General features: G+C 45.3%; 1 protein-coding gene across 1 annotated transcript; it reads left to right on the forward strand.

Annotated features, from left to right (window-relative positions):
- Positions 1–998: 998 nt before the first annotated feature.
- LOC120571058 lies at positions 999–20,715 on the forward strand. The gene is made up of 7 exons (XM_039819760.1): positions 999–1,052; positions 1,660–1,833; positions 2,637–2,798; positions 2,894–3,001; positions 16,282–16,377; positions 19,792–20,034; positions 20,551–20,715. The coding sequence occupies exons 2-7, from the start codon at positions 1,686–1,688 to the stop codon at positions 20,601–20,603; spliced, it is 810 nt and encodes a 269-aa protein (XP_039675694.1). The 5' UTR covers positions 999–1,052; positions 1,660–1,685; the 3' UTR covers positions 20,604–20,715.
- The last annotated feature ends 1,807 nt before the right edge of the window (positions 20,716–22,522 follow it).

The following is a 22,522-nucleotide window of genomic DNA, read 5'->3' on the forward strand; positions in this document are numbered from 1 at the left end:
GCTTAAAGAGAGTGTGTGTGTGTGTGCGCGCGTGTGCGTGCGTGCGTGTGCGCGCGCGTCTCTGTGTGCGCGTGCGTGTCTATAGCAAGAAGAAATACAAGATACAAAAACATAATGACAATTCAGTCATCTTAACCGGTACTTAGACATAGTCATATTTTAAAATCTCCAGTTAGCTTGTAGCACTGACTTCATGTAGGGCCCCATGGAGTCTTCTGGCTTTTTTAGAGTCTCATTTTCACACTGGCCACCGAGCTAAACAACTTTTCTGGGGGAAACGCTGCAATCTCTAAGCTTTAGCTAGGCCTGTCGCAATTTGCAATAAATCGATTAATTATAAATAAAAATGAGCTCGATAATTTTTAAATGGAAATTATCGCGGCCGGAAAAATTTCCATTTCATTTTTTGTTGTCGATTAGGTTTGGTTTTTATTCTAGTGCATTTTTTGTTAACAAAGACTGAGAGTCCATTTTTTGTTTACTCTGGTGTTGTTTATATTATCTTACATGAAAATGGTCTCAGAACGACAATATTATCATTTATTGCAATAATTTCTAGGACAATTTATCGTCCAGCTAAATTTGTTATCATGACAGGCCTACAGGAGACACACACACACACACACACACACACACACACACACACGCAAGCCTACTGCTTCCCTTAAATCTCCCCTTAACCGCAGAATTGGAAGCCAACTTCAGCGTCGTGGCCCTCAGCTGCATGTCACCCCCCTTTCTCTGCTCCGTGTGTCTCTCTGTGTCTGTCTGTCTGTCTGTCTGTCTCTAAGCTTAGCTGACATTAACTTCTGTCTGTGTTTCAGCTTTGCCTCCAGACAACAAAAGCCAGATTGTTATTAAAGAGGAGCAGCAGGAGTGTAGCTCCAGTGTGATCCAGCAGGAGCCAGAGCCCCCCCCACACATTAAAGAGGAACAGGAGGAACTGTGGAGCAGTCAGGAGGGAGAGCAGCTTCAAGGGCTGGAGGAGGCTGATATCACCAAGTTCCCATTCACTCCTGTCCCTGTGAAGAGTGAAAATGATGAAGAGGAAGGTAGGAACAATATTAACAGGGTTTTTAGGGGAAATAAATGGGGGGGGGGACTGCAGAAGTCAAGAGCATAAAAGTTCAAGAGAACCTGGTTTATATATTTTAGGAGTAGGGTTCCTTTCACACTAGTCTTGCATGTCCAGACCTTCCTCTACAGCGCTGCAGAGGAAGGTCTGGCTAGTCCACACAGCATTCCTGGATGGGAGAACAACGTGCTCTGGATTATTGGCATTTCTTTAAACCAATCACAATCGTCTTGGAGCCACGGTGCCTCTGCTAAATAGTCTCAGGAAGGAACTTGTTTTTGTGGAACATGTGTACATTCAAAAGAATTGTGTGTGTGTGTGTGTGTGTGTGTGTGTGTGTGTGTGTGTGTGTGTGTGTGTGTGTGTGTGTGTGTGTTTGTTTTTTTTTGTTGTGTGTCAGAACGACATTAACAGGCTATTGGGGGGGGGGGAATCTGCTAAAGTTAAGAGCATGAACGTTCTAGAGAACCTGGTGTATTTAATTTTAGGAGTTTAAAACACGGCTCATCAGTTTCTGAAGGATCTGTCACTTACGTCACGGTCAAAAAACCCTGAAATGTTTTTCTTTTGTCTCACCTGAACAGGGCTTGACCAGAGACCGACTGAACACATGGAAACAGAAGCTGATGGAGAGGAAGCAGCCAGGAACTCCCAGCCACACCTACTGCTCCCCCCAGAGACTGGAGACAGTGTGGATAGTGACTTCTGGAAGGAGAGCAGAGAACGTCTGTCAGCTTTGAACTCTCTGGAAGATGATGGTTGGAACTGTGTGTGTGTGTGTGTGTGTGTGTGTGTGTGTGTGTGTGTGTGTGTGTGTGTGTGTGTGTGTGTGTGTGTGTGTGTGTGTGTGTGTGTGTGTGTGTGTGTGTGTGTGTCTGTGTGTGTCTCTGTATGTGTGTGTGCCTCTCTGTGTGTGTCTGTGTCTCTGTGTGTGTGTGTGTGTGTGTGTGTGTGTGTGTGTGTGTGTGTGTGTCTCTCTGTGTGTGTGGTGTGTCTGTCTCTGGGTGTGTGGGTGGGTGTGTGTGTGTTTGTGTGTTTCTCTGTATGTGTGTGTGTGTATTTGTCTCTGTGTGTGTGTGTGTGTGTGTGTATTTGTCTGTGGTGTCTGTGTGTGTCTCTTTGTGTGTGTGTGTCTCTCTCTCTGTGTGTGTGGTGTGTCTGTCTGTGGGTGTGTGTTTGTGTGTTTCTCTGTATGTGTGTGTGTATTTGTCTGTGTGTGTGTGTGTGTGTGTGTGTGTGTGTGTGTGTGTCTCTCTGTCTGTGGGTGTGTCTGTCTCATGGTGTGTGTTTGTGTGTTTCTCTGTATGTGTGTGTGTATTTGTGTGTGTGTGTGTGTGTGTGTGTGTGTGTGTGTATTTGTCTGTGTGTGTGGTGTCTGTGTGTGTCTCTGTATGTGTGTGTGCCTCTCTGTATGTGTGTGTGCCTCTCTGTGTGTGTATGTGTCTCTCTGTCTGTGGGTGTGTCTGTCTCATGGTGTGTGTTTGTGTGTTTCTCTGTATGTATGTGTGTGTGTGTGTGTGTGTGTCTGTGAGAACAACATTAACAGGTTGATCTCACACAGATGTAACAGGTCTGGAAGATGATGGTTGGGACACTGACAGGACATCGTTCAGCTGCTGCGAGTGTGGGAAAAGATTTGTCAAGTTTTGGAATCTGAAGAGACACGTGAGAAGAGTCCACTCCGGAGAAACGTCCTCTGTGTCCTGGCCGGGAGAAAGAACAGGTTGGTTTCGGGTCAAAAAAAGTGACAAAAACTTGCAAAAAAAAGAGAAAGGCAAGAACAATGTTTTTGTTTTCTGTCTGTTCTGTTTCCTGCAGCAATTGAAGAAGACGAGCTGGAGCCCCCCCCACACATTAAAGAGGAAGAGGAGGAACTGTTCCCATTCACCCCTGTCCCCGTGAAGAGTGAAGATGATGAAGAGAAAGGTAGGAACAACGTTAACAAAAAAAACAGAAGTTCAAGAGAAGCTGTTTTTTATTTTAAGAGTCTGAGGCTACATTTACACCGTTTTGGTTTAAAAAGGAATATCTTCTGCTACGTTCCTCCTCTCATTCCCCCTGCTCTGGTGTTTCCCCCCCATTCCCCTGCTCTGGTGTTCCCCCTCATTCCCTCTGCTCTGGTGTTCCCCCTCATTCCCCTGCTATAGTGTTTCCCCCTCATTCCCCCTGCTCTGGTGTTCTCATTCCCCTGCTCTGGTGTTTCCCCCATTCCCCCTGCTCTGGTGTGTTTCCCCTCATTCCCCCTTGCTCTGGTGTTTTCCCCTCATTCCCCCTGCTCTGGTGTTTCCCCTCATCCCCCTGCTCTGGTGTTTCCCCCTCTCATTCCCCTGCTCTGGTGTTTCCTCTCATTCCCCCTGCTCTGGTGTTTCCCTCTCATTCCCCCCTGCTCTGGTGTTTCCCCTCCTCATTCCCCCTGCTCTGGTGTTTCCCCCTCATTCCCCTGCTCTGGTGTTTCCCCTCTCATTCCCCCTGCTCTGTGTTCTCTTCATTCCCCTTGCTCTGGTGTTCCCCTCTCATTCCCCCTGCTCTGGTGTTTCCCCCCTCATTCCCCCTGCTCTGGTGTTTCCCCCTCATTCCCCCTGCTCTGGTGTTTCCCCCTCATTCCCCCTGCTCTGGTGTGTTTCCCCTCTCCATTCCCCTGCTCTGGTGTTTCCCCCTCATTTTCCCCTGCTCTGGTGTTTCCCCTCCTCATTCCCCCTGCTCTGGTGTTTCCCCCCATTCCCCCTGCTCTGGTGTTTCCCCCTCATCCCCCTGCTCTGGTGTTTCCCCCTCTCATTCCCCTGCTCTGGTGTTTCCCTCCTCATTCCCCCTGCTCTGGTGTTTCCCTCTCATTCCCCCTGCTCTGGTGTTTCCCCCTCATTCCCCCTGCTCTGGTGTTTTCCCCTCTCATTCCCCCTGCTCTGGTGTTCCCCTCTCATTCCCTCTCTGCTCTGGTTGCCCCCTCCCATTCCCCTGCTCTGGTGTTTCCCCTCTCATTCCCCTTGCTCTGGTGTTTCCCCTCTCATTCCCCCCTGCTATAGTGTTTCCCCTCTCATTCCCCTGCTCTGGTGTTTCCCCTCTCATTCCCCCTTCTGCGTCTGGTGTTTCCCCTCCATTCCCCCTGCTCTGGCGTGTTTCCGCCTCTCATTCCCCTGCTCTGGCGTGTTTCCCCCTCTCTCATTCCCTGCTCTGGTGTTTCCTCTCATTCCCCCCTGCTCTGGTGTTTCTTAAAATTTTATTTTTTCATTTACTAATTTAATTACTTTACAAAAACAATACAAAACACAAAAAAAAAAAAAAAAAAAAAATCAAACAAAAAAAAAAAAAAAAAAAAAATACTAATTTTTTTTTATTTTTTCTGCTCTCAGTGTAAATTTAAAAAAAAAAAAAAAAAAAAAAAAAAAAAAAACAAACACCCACGAACCTAAAAAAAAAAAAAAAAAAAAAAAAAAAAAAAAAAACAAAACCATAAAAAAAGCAGCGACAAAAAAAAAAAAAAATAAAAAAAAAAAAAAAAAAAACACGGTAAAAAGGAAACATTATCGTTGGGAGTGGTTTTTTTTATCAAAATGACATGTGTGTGTTTTTAAAAAAAAAAAAAAAAAAGAAATCTGCACGGCTCTTTTTCTTGTAAAAAAAAAGAAAAGGGGTAAGGAGGGAAAGCGACAGCAAACTTAGAAAAATGGGTAAGTGGGCTGTCTGTGTAGCTGTAAAGAGCCTACAGCTGATGTTGGACCGTCACTCACGTTGTTATCGTATCCTACTACCCTTTATATATAGCCTACTGATTTGATTAAAGCAAGACAACGTCGGCAGTATTGACTGCAAAATATGTTACAGAATATTTCGTTCTCTATGACCGGTGCAACATTTGAAAATATTGTCTCTGAAATTTTTTATTACATTTATATCTACATTGTTTACACACCACCCTCCAGAGTGGAAATCTTAAAAACGCTCCACCGTGGCGTTACCGTCTAAAGGGTAAAAACGCAAAAGTCTGAAGACAGGTGTGTGGAGAGAGTCGAGAAAAAGGCGTCCAGGTAGTCTGTTGTTATGGAGTAGGCTACAGAAATTATAGGCTCCTGTTATCTAAAAAGAATGTCAATGTAATGACTCAATATTTAAATGATTTCGACAATGTGGATAAGGTTGTTATAGTTCGATGACCATATGTAGGCTATTCATTTGAGCCAGAGCAGGCGACAACGTTGCGGATGAAGAGCGAGAGAGCGAGAGGAGGGTCTGCTTCAGCCTCCTCTGCCCGCTGCCTCTCGCTCTCAAGCAGTAGAAGAAGTGCCGCGAGGCTCAGGGTATTGGTAGTGCCTCCGTGGGTGCTGTGTTGGGGCTCAGGGTATTGGTAGTGCTCCCGTGGGTGCTGTGCTGTGGCTCAGGGTATTGGTAGTGCTCCCGTGGGTGCTGTGCTGTGGCTCAGGGTATTGGTAGTGCTCCCGTGGGTGCTGTGTTGGGGCTCAGGGTATTGGTAGTGCTCCCGTGGGTGCTGTGTTGGGGCTCAGGGTATTGGTAGTGCTCCCGTGGGTGCTGTGTTGGGGCTCAGGGTATTGGTAGTGCCTCCGTGGGTGCTGTGTTGGGGCTCAGGGTATTGGTAGTGCTCCTGTGGGTGCTGTGTTGGGGCTCAGGGTATTGGTAGTGCTCCCGTGGGTGCTGTGTTGGGGCTCAGGGTATTGGTAGTGCTCCCGTGGGTGCTGTGTTGGGGCTCAGGGTATTGGTAGTGCTCCTGTGGGTGCTGTGTTGGGGCTCAGGGTATTGGTAGTGCTCCCGTGGGTGCTGTGTTGGGGCTCAGGGTATTGGTAGTGCTCCCGTGGGTGCTGTGTTGGGGCTCAGGGTATTGGTAAGCTGCTCCCGTGGGTGCTGTGTTGGGGCTCAGGGTATTGGTGCGTGCGTGCGGTGGTTAGGTCAGGGGTGATAGTGCCGTGGGTGCTGTGTTGGCGGTAGGCCCTGGCGGTGGTATTGGTAGTGCTCCCGGGTGCTGTGGTGGGGCTCAGGGTATTGGTAGTGCTCCGGCTGTGTTGGGGTTCAGGGTCGCTGGGGCCCAGGTATTGGTAGTGCCCCTGTGGTGCTGTGTTGGGGCTCAGGGTATTGGTTGCACCCTGTGGGGCTGTGTTGGGGCTCAGGGTATTGGTAGTGCCCGTGGGTGCTGTTGGGGCTCAGGGTATTGGTAGTGCCCCGTGGTGCTGTGTTGGGGCTCAGGGTTGGTAGTGCTCCGTGGTGCTGTGTTGGGGCTCAGGCTGTGTAGTGCCCCGGGGCGCGGTTAAATTGTATTGGTAGTGCCGCTGTGTTGGGGCTCAGGGTATTGGTAGCACCGTGCGGTGCTGTGTTGGGGCTCAGGTGGTATCTGGTGTCCGGTGGTGCTCGTGTCGGCATTGTCGGGTGCTGTGTTAGCTCAGGGTATTGGTAGTGCTCCTGTGGGTGCTGTGTTGGGGCTCTGTGTGGTAGTGCTCACGTGGGTGCTGCTGCTGTGGCTCAGGGTATTGGTAGTGCTCCGTGGGTGCTGTGCTGTGGCTCAGGCTTGGTAGTGCTCCGTGGTGCTGTGTTGGCTCAGGGTATTGGTAGTGCTGCCGTGGGTGCTGTGTTGGGGCTCAGGGTATTGGTAGTGCCTCCGTGGGTGCTGTGTTGGGGCTCAGGGTATTGGTAGTGCTCCTGTGGGTGCTGTGTTGGGGCTCAGGGTATTGGTAGTGCTCCTGTGGGTGCTGTGCTGTGGCTCAGGGTATTGGTAGTGCTCCTGTGGGTGCTGTGCTGTGGCTTATCACGGTCGACTGTGCCGGTCATCATCAGACAAACATGCAACTCCACCTCCTCGTCTTTCCAGACGAGCTTTTCTTGTTCGCTTCGACATGTTTTGGTTTCGCGCTACTAAGGAGAGAAGTAGAAGGAAGGTTCTACGCAGGCGCCCTGACTTGGTGGTGTTGTGTGGCAGTGCCACCTAGCCTAGAATAAAAATAAAAAGCACTCACAGAAATGCAATGACCATGATAAGGTGCTATGGTAGACTGTGTGCAATGGTGGTAGTGCAAAAGTGAACAGTGCAGTAGATTATTATTAAATATTAACTATGACATATTAACTGACTGATTGAAAAAGAACAATATATAACAGGGAATAAGTTATAAGATGTAGATGTTATGACCACAGTCCAGATTGTGTAGGAGGGCTAATATAGCCTATAAGACAGTCAGGTGTACAGCAGACAAGGTGATATAAGGGTAGGGGCTGAGAGAGACAGGCTCATGCTGAAAAGTCCATTTCTCCCCTCCCCCATTGTGTGGTATTGAAGAGCTGGATGGCCCTGTTTATTTATTTTTTGTTATCCATTATGCAGTTCACGGCGGGTCTGTTTTATAAAGATATTTCAATTAAGTACTTATTGTCACTGATCCAAAAACCACATATATCGACGTCCATGTCCTACGCCTTGGCCACATTGTTATTGTTGTGACATCATGTAGTGTGGGCATGTTGTGATGTTTTTAAATGTAGCTTACGCTATGCAAGTTCAAGGTGTTTACGTGGTTGCCAATCCTAAATAATAAAGGAGTTGTTACATGTTACATGAACATACACCATGTTGGTTCCATGTGGAATGAAGTCTGAGTCTTTCTCTCACCGCAGACCTGCAGTTTCCTCCACACTCCATAGGAAATTCCCGCGGTGAAAAGGTGCGCAAGCGTGGAACAGATCGCGCAGTCGTCAAACAGGATTATCATCTGCGCATGCTCATGTGGGATGGTGCAGGCAGCACAGCTGGCGTACCCACAGCTACACTTAGAACACAGAACATCCTCTGTTATTTAAAGGGCTCAGACACAGCTGCTCAGTTAGCAAAGTTCTGAAAACGAAATCTCTTCTTTACTAAATTCAAAGCTTCCCCTCTTTTGATGCTTTTTTCAGCGTTTTTTTATACTTGGACGTTTGACACTTATTTTGACACTTGGTGCCATAATGCAAATAAACAGAAATACAACTGTGAAACATGTTCTATGGACAATTCTGTTAAAATATGCTGTCATACAACTGTTAATACACAGATACTTCTTAGTGTGTATGATTAACACACACACACACACACACACACACACACACGCGCACAGAGACACACATAGACACACATGCACACACACAGAGACACACACACACACACACACAGAGACACACACACTGTAATGTAAATAGGGCTGAAATGATTCCTCGAGTAACTCAAATAATTTGATTACTAAAAATCCTTGATGCAAAATGATTTGCCTCGAAGCAGGGACGTCACTAGGATTGAAAGACAGGGGGGGCTTAGCCCCCAGGGTATTTGTAACTTGCCTTACTGTATTAGAGCTACACTTATGTCAACAACCAGTCAAGAAACCAAGATGTTAACAAGTAAAAAGTGACAGACATATCCTCTTCTTCCATTTCTACTCTTTTCCTTCTGTCTTAACCTGATGCTAATTTCATGACTTCGAAATGTAAATTGGTCGCTTGAAACAACATCCAAAATGTCCAAAAACAGACAAACAGAGGCCAGACAGCTAATAAGTTGATAATTTAAACAGATATGACAAATAGCAGTACAAGAAAAAGAAAAGAATAGGCATAATAGGCATCACTGCATACTTTATCATGAAAGATATTAATACAGATCCCATTGAAAGTGGCTACTGTCTAAATACAATAACCTGATGGCGGAAGAGAGTTGAGGTTGTTATTGCATTTCTTTAAAAACAATATAATATGGCACTTAAATGCACTTTTTTGAGAGATGATATTGTAAGCAATGTAGGCAATAAAACCTTAGTTTTTTCGAAAATTAAACCAAACTATTGTATATTATTAGTCTTCAATAAAACAAAAGTATTTTTTATCAGATTAATCGATGGAATAATCGGTAGAATACTCGATTACTAAAATAATGTAACCCAGTTTATCTAATCTACCGGAGTTTGCGTCTGCCTCGGCGTGGAGTGAAACAGACGGACCGCAGGCTGTTTCTGCCGATGCCAAACTGATCATAGCCCGCTTAAGGTTTGTATATGTTAATGGGACAGACGCACACACACACACACACAGAGACAGAGAGAGAGAGAGACAGACAGACAGACAGACAGACAGACAGACAGACAGACAGACATGGACACTCGCACACAGATAAAGACGGACACTCGCAGACAGACATACACACACACACACAGACAGACATACACAGACAGACATACACACACACACAGACAGACATACACAGACAGACAGACAGACAGACAAAGCCTTTTTTCTCCAACCCAGAAATGAAACTGTTTTCTTTTGTGTCCCCTGAACAGGGCTTCCTCAGAGACCCACTGAACACACGGAAACAGAGACCGAAGACAGCATTGACAGTGACTTCTGGAAGGAGACCAGAGAGTCTCAGTCAAGTTCAAACTCTCTGAAACGTGAGCAAGTTCCCGTCAGTGAAGAGAGGCGTAAAACGGACAAGAAATCTTTATTCTGCTCCGAGTGTGGGAAGAGATTTGGTGCCGTCGGAGATCTGAACCGACACGTGAGAACCCACACTGGAGAGAAACCGTTCAGCTGCTCCGTCTGCTGCAGGAGGTTTCTGACCAGCACGCATCTGAAGACGCACATGCGGACTCACACAGGGGAGAAACCCTACAGCTGCGCGTTCTGCGATAAAAGATTCGGACACTCGGGGAATCTGACGGAGCACATGAACATGCACACGGGAGAGAAACGCTTCAGCTGCAGCCTCTGTGACAAGACATTCACCTGGCGGCAACAGGTCAAAAAACACAAATGTGTTCAGTCGCCGCAGCTTCATCGGAGACCGAGCGAAGGCAGGACGGCAGACTGTTAAAGGGTAACTTTGTTACCAGAACCAAGCTGTTCAGCAGTTAAAGTCCACTAAAAGTTCTGTTGTTGCTGCTGACAGACTCACGTTGTTATTCTAAGTGTCTGACAACATTATGGGATGGATCCCTACAGAGATGGAGCTTTTAGTTAAAGAGTAAGATCCTTTTACCGTATTTTCCGCACTATAAGGCTTTAATTTTCCCAAAAAACGACAGTGCGCCTTATAATCCGGAGCGCCTTATATATGGATCAACCTCTCGGATCACTGCCCCGTTGACGGGACACTGCGTCGCTGTAACCTCAATAAAACTTCCACTCATTCGCGTTTTTATAACTTTAAAGTATTAAATATTCAAAATATACAGCCATGCGACACACCAATTGAAAGCTTAGCCTCTAATGATTAATTTAAGCCCACATACAAAGCATACGATGATTTATAGCAGTTACACAACTGTTACAAAGTAAACAATTTACAATAAAACAATTCAGCCATAATCTGCGCAGCTGTCGAGAGTGCATCCATACCTGATTTCGTTGTCCTTTCAGCAACAAAGTGGTATTTTGGCCAAAACTTGATTTTCATAAATCCACAAAAGTCCAAGGAAATGTAATATCCAAGCTTTATATTCCAAAACGATCTGTTCGCCTCACAATGTTGAAGTTTCTGGCCGAATCACAACGGAAAAACGCGTTTTCCATTTCCGCACTTGTCATCGCCGCTAGCTTCTCTGCCCGGCTTGCTACATGATCGATGTGGGCGTCATCGTATGCCCTAGCTTCTAAGCTTTCGATTGGTAGCTCATATTAGCCAATCCGTTCAGGTTTGCCTCTGATATGGCCAATGGAAGCGGACAAGCCGATGACAACATGTCAGGGACCACGTTGAGACCATTGACATTTTCTCGGACCACTTAGATTTAAATGCTATAAGGATATTATATACTGTCTATGGAGTGAACGGAGTTGTCAGAACGCTTCATAAAGTTTGACTTTATCTGACGGTTTTGTTGACATTCCCTTTAGCACAGCTCCATCTAGTGGATGCATAACGTAACCCCAGTCAAACGTTTGACTGCAGTATCTTCTATTCTATGCGCCTTATAATCCGGTGCGCCCTATATATGAAAAAAGTTCTAAAATAGGCCATTCATTGAAGGTGCGCCTTATAATCCGGTGCGCCTTATAGTGCGGAAAATACGGTAGTTTAACATGAAACAGCCCCGAAATACCCATCACCAAACTCCACCAGACTCCATGTAAATAATCAGGACTTTTAGCGTGTTTAGAGCCAGCATATCTCCACCAGACTCCATGTAAATAATCAGGACTTTTAGCGTGTATAGAGCCAGCATATCTCCACCAGACTCCATGTAAATAATCAGGACTTTTAGCGTGTATAGAGCCAGCATATTTCCACCAGACTCCATGTAAATAATCAGGACTTTTAGCGTGTATAGAGCCAGCATATCTCCACCAGACTCCATGTAAATAATCAGGACTTTTAGCGTGTATAGAGCCAGCATATCTCCACCAGACTCCATGTAAATAATCAGGACTTTTAGTGTGTATAGAGCCAGCATATCTCCACCAGACTCCATGTAAATAATCAGGACTTTTAGCGTGTATAGAGCCAGCATATCTCCACCAGACTCCATGTAAATAATCAGGACTTTTAAGCGTGTATAGAGCCAGCATATCTCCACCAGACTCCATGTAAATAATCAGGACTTTTAAGCGTGTATAGAGCCAGCATATCTCCACCAGACTCCATGTAAATAATCAGGACTTTTAGCGTGTATAGAGCCAGCATATCTCCACCAGACTCCATTGTAATAATAATCAGGATTTTAGCTTTTTTTGCGTGTATAGAGCCAGCATATCTCCACCAGACTCCATGTAAATAATCAGGACTTTTAGCGTGTATAGAGCCAGCATATTTCCACATGTAAATGGGTGAATTAAGGTTTTATTTCAACCAAACCAGAGTGGTGATTGTTGGAACAGTGGAAAGATGAACCAAGACGGCTTTTGGTAGTTTTTATTTAGTTTCTGTCCTCTTTGAATGCAGTGTGTTTTACGATGATAAAAGTCCTGATTATTTACATGGAGTCTGGTGTGTTTGGTGATGGGGATTTCGCGGCTTTTTCATGTTAAACTAAAAGGTGCCCATTGCACATACTATATATTCTTTGCACATTCTGCCCTCAACCCATTAGGCCTCTTTTTTCCTAAGCAGCAGTTTACACATATTTTATATGTATATATTTGTTTTTTGTATTTATTGTTTATTTTATATTCATGTTAAGATAAGATAAGCCTTTATTGTCTCCTATAGGAGAAATTCATAATGGGCATTCGAGAGAAACAAAATGGTGACACCGCGCATAAACTCACAATAAATATACAGTTACATAAACAAACATTATCTAATGGTAAATATATCAAGGAAGCTAGGGGGAAATTTATTCAGTATACAATTTTGCATCGGTACTACTGGACACCAAATAGGCTTTTCAACACAGGACTTGTGTGTGTGTGTGTGTGTGTGTGTGTGTGTGTGTGTGTGTGTGTGTGTGTGTGTGTGTGTGTGTGTGTGTGTGTGTGTGTGTGTGTGTGTGTGTGTGTGTGTGTGTGTGTGTGTGTGTATTGTAAAGAGTAAAGGAGAGCTTACACAGCCTTGAGGAGCACCTGTACTTGTGTTCAGAAAGAGTAGAGTTGGCTCTGACCTGCTGCTCCCTGTCTGTCAGAAACAACCATTTAATAGTGAAGGGGTTCACCTCCATCTGTTGCCTTTCACCAAGGCAGATGCCACATACGTGTACTTATGCAATAAAACCTTTTTTTCTGATTCCTGATTCTGAATTTATTTTAATTTTTATAAAAAATATATATTTATTTATTAATTTTATATAATTTTAGTATTTTTTATCAGTCTTGGTTGTTTTCAGACACTTTCTTATTTTACATTTCTTTTCTACTCTATCTTTTGCTCATTTTTCATTTATTTATTCATGTACTTTTGAATAATTTATTTTCTTTAAAAGAAAGCCCCCAAAATTATCTAAAACATGTCTATGTCTTGGGGAGACATGTTTTTGCTTATTTTTTTGTCCATTTATTTTATTTCATTTTTCTTTTTTAATAAAAAATATGTATTTTATTATGTTTGTATATAAATATATCTTTTTTTACTTATTTATTTTTTTATCAGTGATATTTTTCCTTTTGTATATAATTTATTTATATATTTTATTGTTCTTACTCATTGATTTTTTTAATCCAGCTGGACTCGGAGCTCGCTCTGCTGCTGCTCTGCGCGTGAGTCATAACGTGTTTCCATAGTGACCACCAGGGTCAATAACTACCTGCTCCCGATGCTATCGATCTGGGAGAACAGCTGTAGCTATGCTAAGCTAAGCTAAGAACGAGACTTTGACTGTAGCTAATTCATCACAGAGCTAACGGCTAACAGCTGTTATGAAAGATAGAGACGATGGATGGATGGATGGATGGATAAATAGATGGATAGATATAGATAGATGGATAGATAGATAGAGAAATGGATATATATATATAGATATAGATAGATATATAGATGGATAGATAGATGGATAGATGATGGATGGATATATACAGTGCCTTGCGAAAGTATTCGGCCCCCTTGAACGTTTCGACCTTTTGCCACATTTCAGGCCTCAAACATAAAGATATAAAACTATTTTTGTGTGAAGAATCAACAACAAGTGGGTCCCAATTATGAAGTGGGAACGAAATTCATTGGCTATTTCAAACTTTTTAACAAATAAAACTGAAAAGTGGGTGGAAAATTATTCAGCCCCTTTACTTTCAGTGCAGCAAACTCTCCAGAAGTTCAGTGAGGATCTCTGAATGATCCAATGTTGACCTAAATGACTAATGATGATAAATAGAATCCAGCTGTGTGTAATCAGTTCGTATAAATGCACATGCTCTGTGATAGTCTCAGGTCCGTGTAAAGGCAGAGAGCATCATGAAGAACAAGGAACACACAGCGGCCGAGTACTGTTGTGGAGAAGTTTAAAGCCGGATTTGTACAAAAGATTTCCAAGCTTTCATCCCAAGGAGCACTGTGCAAGCGATAATATTGAAATGGAAGGAGTATCAGACCACTACAAATCTACGGCCCGGCCGTCCCTCTAAACGTTCAGCTCATACAATAAGAAGACTGATCAGAGATGCAGCCAAGAGGCCCATGATCACTCTGGATGAACTGCAGAGATCTACAGCTGAGGTGGGAGACTCTGTCCATAGCACAATCAGTCGTATACTGCACAAATCTGCCTTTATGGAAGAGTGGCAAGAAGAAAGCCATTTCTTAAAGATATCCATAAAAGTGTTGTTTAAAGTTTGCCAAAGCCACCTGGGAGACACACCAAACATGTGGGAAGGTGCTGTGGTCAGATGAACCAAAATCAAACTTTTGGCAACAATGCAAAACGTTATGTTTGGCGTAAAAGCAACACAGCTCATCACCCTGAACACACCATCCCCACTGTCAAACATGGTGGTGGCAGCATCATGGTTTTGGGCCTGCTTTTTCTTCAGCAGGGACAGGGGAAGATGGTTAAAATTGATGGGGAGATGGATGGAGCCAAATACAGGACCATTCTGGAAGAAAACCTGATGGAGTCTGCAAAAGACCTGAGACTGGGACGGGGATTTGTCTTCCAACAAGACAATGATCCAAAACATAAAGCAAAATCTACAATGGAATGGTTCACAAATAAACATATCCAGGTGTTAGAATGGCCAAGTCAAATTCCAGACCTGAATCCAATCGAGAATCTGTGGAAAGAACTGAAAACTGCTGTTCACAAACGCTCTCCATCCAACCTCCACAGAGCTCGAGCTGTTTTGCGAAGGAGGAATGGGCAAAAATGTCAGTCTCTCGATGTGCAAAACTGATAGAGACATACCCCGCTGACTCCGCTACAGCTGTAATCGCAGCAAAAGGGCTACAAAGTATTAACTTAAGGGGGCTGAATAATTTTGCACCCAATATTTCAGTTTTTTATTTGTTTAAAAGGTTTGAAATATCCAATAAATTTCGTTCCACATCATGATTGTGTCCCACTTGTTGTTGATTCTTCACATAAAATTACAGTTTTATATCTTTATGTTTGAGGCCTGAAATGTGGCAAAGGGTCGAAAAGTTCAAGGGGACCAACACTTTATAAGGCACTGTATATATATATATATATATATATATATATATATATATAGATGGATGGATGTATATATATATATATAGATGGATAGATAGAGAGATATATAGATAGATTGATATATATATATATATATATATACAGTATATAGATGTCTATAGATAGATAGATACCGTATTTTCCGGAGTATAAGTTGCATCAGTCAAAAATGCATAATGAAGAGGAAATAAACATATATAAGTCGCACTGGACTATAAGTCCATTTATTTAGATATTTATTTCACAAAATCTAAGACCAAGAACAGACATTTAATCTGGAAAGGCAAGTTATTCAACTACAATAGTACTACTAATAGCACACCGAAATCCTGACACCCTTATCAATAAGTCTTTCTCTGTGTCAGACTTCATTTTGTTTGTTGTCGTTTACGTTAACTCACCGCAGCTGCATCTTCTTCAAATTTTACAAAAATATTGCTGCAAGTGGGGGCTTGAGGAAGTGATGTCGCCTGCGTCTGCGCAGTGCAACCTGATGCAGCCCCTGAAGTGAGACACAGGAAACAGAAATACTGCAAAATAATAATAATAATAATAATAATAATAATAATAATAATAACGCGACTAAACCGAGACAAAATAACGTTATAACATTTTGTCTCGTCTCATTTTGGTCAACGAAAATGACATTTTAGCATAGTTTTTATTTTGTAAACCACATTTAGTCTTGTTTTTATTCGTCAACAATATTGCATTGTACATTTTTAAGGTCCCATGGCATGAAAATTTCACTTCATGAGGTTTTTTAACATTAATATGAGTCCCCCCGCCTGCCTATGGTCCCCCAGTGGCTAGAAATGGTGATAGGTGTAAACCGAGCCCTGGGTATCCTGCTCTGCCTTTGAGAAAATGAAAGCTCAGATGGACCAATCAGGAATCTTCTCCTTATGAGGTCATAAGGAGAAAGGTTACCTCCCCTTTCTCTGCTTCACTCCAAAGTGGCAGTTGGTCAAGGCCTCCAAAGAGCACCATGTCATAGGACCTTTAATTATAGTAATCGTCACATGACCGGCATTTAGGTTGCGTCTCTTGTCTCGTTTATCGTCACGTGATAAAGGTTTGTTGACGAAAGCAACACTAATGATTTGAACTGTTTTTCTTTTCTTCCAGTTACGAAAAGAATCCTCCGGTGCCATCGAGGTCGACTCTCTCTGGACGTCTGCCTCCTGAAGCGTCCGGCGCTGAGCGACTTTCAGCTTCAGCTCGGTAAGAAGTCTCCCTGAACCGCTGTGACGCTACTGCTCTTCCTGCTCCAGAAAAATGCTGAGTTTATTTGTGATTGTTGCGGGCAAGAATCCTTGATTATGAGGCACGTTTTTTTAAAGGTCCCATTACATGGTGCTCTTTGGATGCTTTTATATAGACCTTAGTGGTCCCCTAATACTGTATCTGAAGTCTCTTTTATATAGGCCTTAGTGGTCCCCTAATACTGTATCTTAAGTCTCTTTTATATAGACCTTAGTGGTCCCCTAATACTGTATCTGAAGTCTCTTTTATATAGACCTTAGTGGTCCCCTAATACTGTATCTTAAGTCTCTTTTATATAGGCCTTAGTGGTCCCCTAATACTGTATCTGAAGTCTCTTTTATATAGGCCTTAGTGGTCCCCTAATACTGTATCTGAAGTCTCTTTTTATATAGACCTTAGTGGTCCCCTAATACTGTATCTGAAGTCTCTTTTATATAGACCTTAGTGGTCCCCTAATACTGTATCTGAAGTCTCTTTTATATAGACCTTAGTGGTCCCCTAATACTGTATCTGAAGTCTCTTTTATATAGTCCTTAGTGGTCCCCTAATACTGTATCTGAAGTCTCTTTTTATATAGGCCTTAGTGGTCCCCTAATACTGTATCTGAAGTCTCTTTTATATAGACCTTAGTGGTCCCCTAATACTGTATCTGAAGTCTATTTTATATAGACCTTAGTGGTCCCCTAATACTGTATCTGAAGTCTCTTTTATATAGACCTTAGTGGTCCCCTAATACTGTATCTGAAGTCTTTTTTATATAAACCTTAGTGGTCCCCTAATACTGTATCTGAGAGTCTCTCTTTTATATAGACCTTAGTGGTCCCCTAATACTGTATCTGAAGTCTATTTTATATAGACGTTAGTGGTCCCCTAATACTGTATCTGTAGTCTCTTTTATATAGACCTTAGTGGTCCCTAATACTGTATCTGAAGTCTCTTTTATATAGACCTTAGTGGTCCCCTAATACTGTATCTGAAGTCTCTTTTATATAGACCTTAGTGGTCCCCTAATACTGTATCTGAAGTCTCTTTTATATAGACCCTTAGTGGTCCCCTAATACTGTATCTGAAGTCTCTTTTTATAGGGCCTTTAGTGGGCCCCCTAATACTGTATCTGAAGTCTCTTTATATAGACCTTAGTGGTCCCCTAATACTGTATCTGAAGTCTCTTTCCCGAAATTCAGCCTTGGTGCAGAATTCCAGCCACTAGAGCCAGTCCCACAATGAGCTTTCCTTAGTATGTGCCATTTCTGTGTCTGTAGCTATTGAGGAGGAGAGGGGGGGGGAGGGGCAAGGTGGAGGGTGGGGGTGTGGCCTTGACCAACTGCCACTTTGCTGGTTTGAAAGCCATGATGTCTCTCTCTCTTTCATGGGTGGGCCAAATTCTCTGGGCGGGCAAAGCAGAGAAAGGGGAGGTAACCTTGCTCCTTATGACCTCATAAGGAGAAGATTCCAGATCGGCCCATCTGAGCTTTCATTTTCTCAAAGGCAGAGCAGGTGACCCCCCCCCATGGCAACAGGGGAAAATGGCTGCTCTTGTGTGAAGTAAACACAACATTTTTCAAATTTCTGCTGAGATATATTATGGGACTTTTTTGCAACGAAAATGCAGGGATTATGAAATCATGGAAGCCCCGCATATTTTGCAATTTATGGTGTGAAAGTGCGGCGTATTTGAAAAAATGCGAAAATTGAATTATGCGATCGCATAATTGCGTTTTTCTGGAGGGACTGCGTGTTCCCTCTGAAGCGCTGCGACGCTCCTCTTCCCTGCTGCCTGTTTTCTCTGTTTCACCTTATTAGCCTGAAGATAAGACAGATTTTTATGCTGGAAATGCGTCTGAAAAAGTGAGATTGTCTTACACGTATTAAATAAATGTGATTACATTTTGTTAATTTGAAATGTGACAATTCCATCCTAAAGATATTGAAAGCATGGTTTTATTTAAAAGATGTTAAAAACAAAAGCTAGAGCTTCACCGATTACAACTTTCTAGGCCGATTCTGATTTCAGCCGATTCCAATTAAATTTTTTCTAACCACTTTACAGAACACACAAATATTTATTTTCTATCTTTTCTTTAATAGAACATGTGTTGAACAGATAATGGATCACTATGAAATAGAACTATATAAATTACTCCTGGTGTGGGAAACTCACACACACATCTAAAGAGCAATGTTAGAACCATTTCCTTCTTTTCACATCCAATATCCAACAAAAAAAATGTGATTCTGGTTTTTGGTGTCGTCCCTCCACGCCCTACTGTCTCCTTGCACGTGTTGCATATTGTAAACTTGTTATCTTCTGCACACACGCTGAATAATTCCCAAACAGCAGACAGTTGCAGGTTAATTCACGAGGTTCCCTACATGTGGGAGAATAGCGCCGACACACACTTCACACCGTGAGCCAGTACACGCCACACACGGCGGAAAAGTTGAGAGAAAGGAAAAAGAAAGCGTGCTGTGGCGTCTGTGTGTGCGTGCGTCCTGGAGAACTGTAACTCATATGACTTATGTTGTCAGTTGGCATGAAATCGGCATATGTCAGACTGACCTGCCGGTCACTGGTCATGGCCGAGCCCGTGAAAACCGGCCAATTCCAGTCACCGGCCGGTCTATCGGTGCATCTCTAACAAAAGCCAAACTTCTGGTCTTTCATACTGATTGCGGTCAGATCTAGACTGGGTCTGCCGGGGGTTTGATTTCTCCCTGCAGCTGAGGCTGGAAACCTGTATGTTTATCTATCCTGCTTCCGTTACAAATCTGCGGGGACCAATCACAAACCGGCTTATCCACCTGGCGCATTATTGGCGGGTTTAACACGATGACGATAGAGAAGCGACCAAGCAGCTTCTTGTTTGCATTCAACATGACGGCCACTGAAGGTCAGCAAGCCGTTGATGCCGCTGTCGCTGCTACGTCACCCAGATCGTTGGTCTCATTGGTTGAAGGACTATCCAATTGCGTACAGAGTCCTATGCCTTCTTGTGCAGTAGAAAATACAGAGCAGACTCCCCAGACTAATGTTCAATCTTAAAAGATTGAGCTCCTTCTTCTCTCCTGTAGCCAATCATTGCGCTGTTACAAAATCTGGGACGTGCGCAGCTTGGCGCTCAGACAGCGCACAGGCGCCCAGTTTGGCTGCGTTTGCGTTATATAGCTGTCTGCACCGCGCTGAACGCAAGAAGCATGAAACACCTATTAGTTAATTCAGAGTGTTTTTAATATCGTTATTTTTCAAATAAAATGATTTTGGTCTTTAAAAAGTATTTTTCTTGAAGAAGATGGGGTCGTCTTCTAATCAGGGTTAATACAGTATTTATTTTTCACACACCCATCTTATTTATGTTGCCCGTTGTCCCACAGTAATCATCCCGTCCCCGCCGCTGAAGAGCAGCAAGCGCCGGATGATTTCCAGCTTCCTGTGGAGCCTCAGCGGCTCCTGGAGGACGAAGACATCGTTGGTTCCCGGGCGTCCATCGCTTACGAAGAGAGCGTCCGTCAGCTGGCGGCGTTGGTTCAGCTTCCCGTCAAATGCTGTCCCCACGCGCCGCGGACCGGCCCACTGTGCCACAGCCCCGGCCCGTTTCACTGCAGCGCTCAACAAAGGTGCACCGCCTTCGTCGTTCAATGGGTAACTCTCATTACCTCATCATCTTCTCGTTAATCATCATTATGAAGTTTACAGAGCTTTGAGCTGAGACAACAGACTGTGTCATAATCACAGACGAGTTTAAAGCTCCTTAAAGCTGCGTTGTATCTAATTTCCAGCAGAAAAACATCGAAAAAAACTATTTAGAAACCAACAAAAATGTCTAATAAAGTGACCAAAACATTGAAAATATAAACAAAAAATAAAAAAAAATAACAAAACTTTTGAATTTTTTTTTAAAAAAAGTGACTAAAACTAGGAACCAACAAAAATGTCTAATGAAGTGACTAAAACGTTGAAGAAAGTGACAAAAATGGTGAAAAAAGTGACCAAAATTTTGAAAAAAAGAGGCACAAGACATTTTTCTGAACTACACTGTTACCAGGTTCTGGAAGGATTTAAAGCCACAGAATACAGGAAATGATATCTGCTTTGTTAAGATTTTAATTAATAAATGTCTCTTCCGTGTTCAGGTTTGTCCTCGGGGTCACATCGTCTGGAGCTGGACGTCGCACCCGAACTTTAAATCCGGGATGTCGGCCGGCGACTTCCTGCTCGGAGCGGACATCCTGCTGAGCGGGAACAGCTACCCCAAAGTGTCCCTCCGCTCGCGTTCACCACGATCCGAGAAGCCTGCAGCGAGGACATGGTCAGAGACGCCTGCAGCGAGGACATGGTCAGAGACGCCTGCAGCGAGGACAGGGTCAGAGACGCCTGCACGGAGGACAGGGTCAGAGACGTCTGCACGGAGGACAGGGTCAGAGACGCCTGCAGCGAGGACAGGGTCAGAGACGCCTGCAGCGAGGACAGGGTCAGAGACGTCTGCAGCGAGGACAGGGTCAGAGACGCCTGCACGGAGGACAGGGTCAGAGACGCCTGCAGCGAGGACAGGGTCAGAGACGTCTGCACGGAGGACAGGGTCAGAGACGCCTGCAGGGAGGACAGGGTCAGAGACGTCTGCAGCGAGGACAGGGTCAGAGACGCCTGCAGCGAGGACAGGGTCAGAGACGCCTGCAGGGAGGACAGGGTCAGAGACGCCTGCAGCGAGGACAGGGTCAGAGACGTCTGCACGGAGGACAGGGTCAGAGACGCCTGCACGGAGGACAGGGTCAGAGACGCCTGCAGCGAGGACAGGGTCAGAGACGCCTGCACGGAGGACAGGGTCAGAGACGCCTGCAGCGAGGACAGGGTCAGAGACGCCTGCACGGAGGACAGGGTCAGAGACGTCTGCAGCGAGGACAGGGTCAGAGACGCCTGCACGGAGGACAGGGTCAGAGACGCCTGCACGGAGGACAGGGTCAGAGACGTCTGGATGCAGAGGACAGGGTCAGAGACGCCTGCACGGAGGACAGGGTCAGAGACGTCTGGATGCAGAGGACAGGGTCAGAGAGCCCCCTGCACGGAGGACAGGGTCAGAGACGTCTGGATGCAGAGGACAGGGTCAGAGACGCCTGGATGCAGAGGACAGGGTCAGAGACGCCTGCAGCGAGGACAGGGTCAGAGACGTCTGCAGCGAGGACAGGGTCAGAGACGCCTGCACGGAGGACAGGGTCAGAGACGCCTGCAGGGAGGACAGGGTCAGAGACGCCTGCAGCGAGGACAGGGTCAGAGACGCCTGCAGCGAGGACAGGGTCAGAGACGCCTGCACGGAGGACAGGGTCAGAGACGCCTGCAGCGAGGACAGGGTCAGAGACGCCTGCACGGAGGACAGGGTCAGAGACGCCTGCAGCGAGGACAGGGTCAGAGACGCGCACGGAGGACAGGGTCAGAGACGCCTGCAGCGGAGGGACAGGGGTCAGAGACGCCTGCACGGAGGACAGGGTCAGAGACGCCTGCACGGGAGGACAGGGTCAGAGAGACGCGCAGGAGGACAGGGTCAGAACGTCTGCACGGAGGGACAGGGTCAGAGACGCCTGCAGCGGGGGACAGGGTCAGAGACGCCTGCACGGAGGACAGGGTCAGAGACGCCTGCACGGAGGACAGGGTCAGAGACGCCTGCAGCGAGGACAGGGTCAGAGACGTCTGCAGCGAGGACAGGGTCAGAGACGCCTGCACGGGAGGACAGGGGAGACGCCTGCAGCGAGGACAGGGTCAGAGACGCCTGCAACGGAGGACAGGGTCAGAGACGCCTGCAACGGGAGGACAGGGTCAGAGACGCCTGCAGCGAGGGACACAGGGTCAGAGACGTCTGCAGCGGAGGACAGGGTCAGAGACGCCTGGATGGAGGCCAGGGTCAGAGACGCCTGGATGGAGGGACAGGGTCAGAGACGTCTGCAGCGAGGGGTCAGAGACGCCTGCAGCGAGGACAGGGTCAGAGACGCCTGCAGCGAGGACAGGGTCAGAGACGCCTGCAGCGAGGACAGGGTCAGAGACGCCTGCAGCGAGGACAGGGTCAGAGACGCCTGGATGCAGAGGATCACTGCGGCCGTCCGGCGGAACAACAGC

The sequence above is a fragment of the Perca fluviatilis genome, chromosome 13 (genome assembly GCF_010015445.1).
Source record: "Perca fluviatilis chromosome 13, GENO_Pfluv_1.0, whole genome shotgun sequence".
Classification (NCBI taxonomy): domain Eukaryota; kingdom Metazoa; phylum Chordata; class Actinopteri; order Perciformes; family Percidae; genus Perca; species Perca fluviatilis.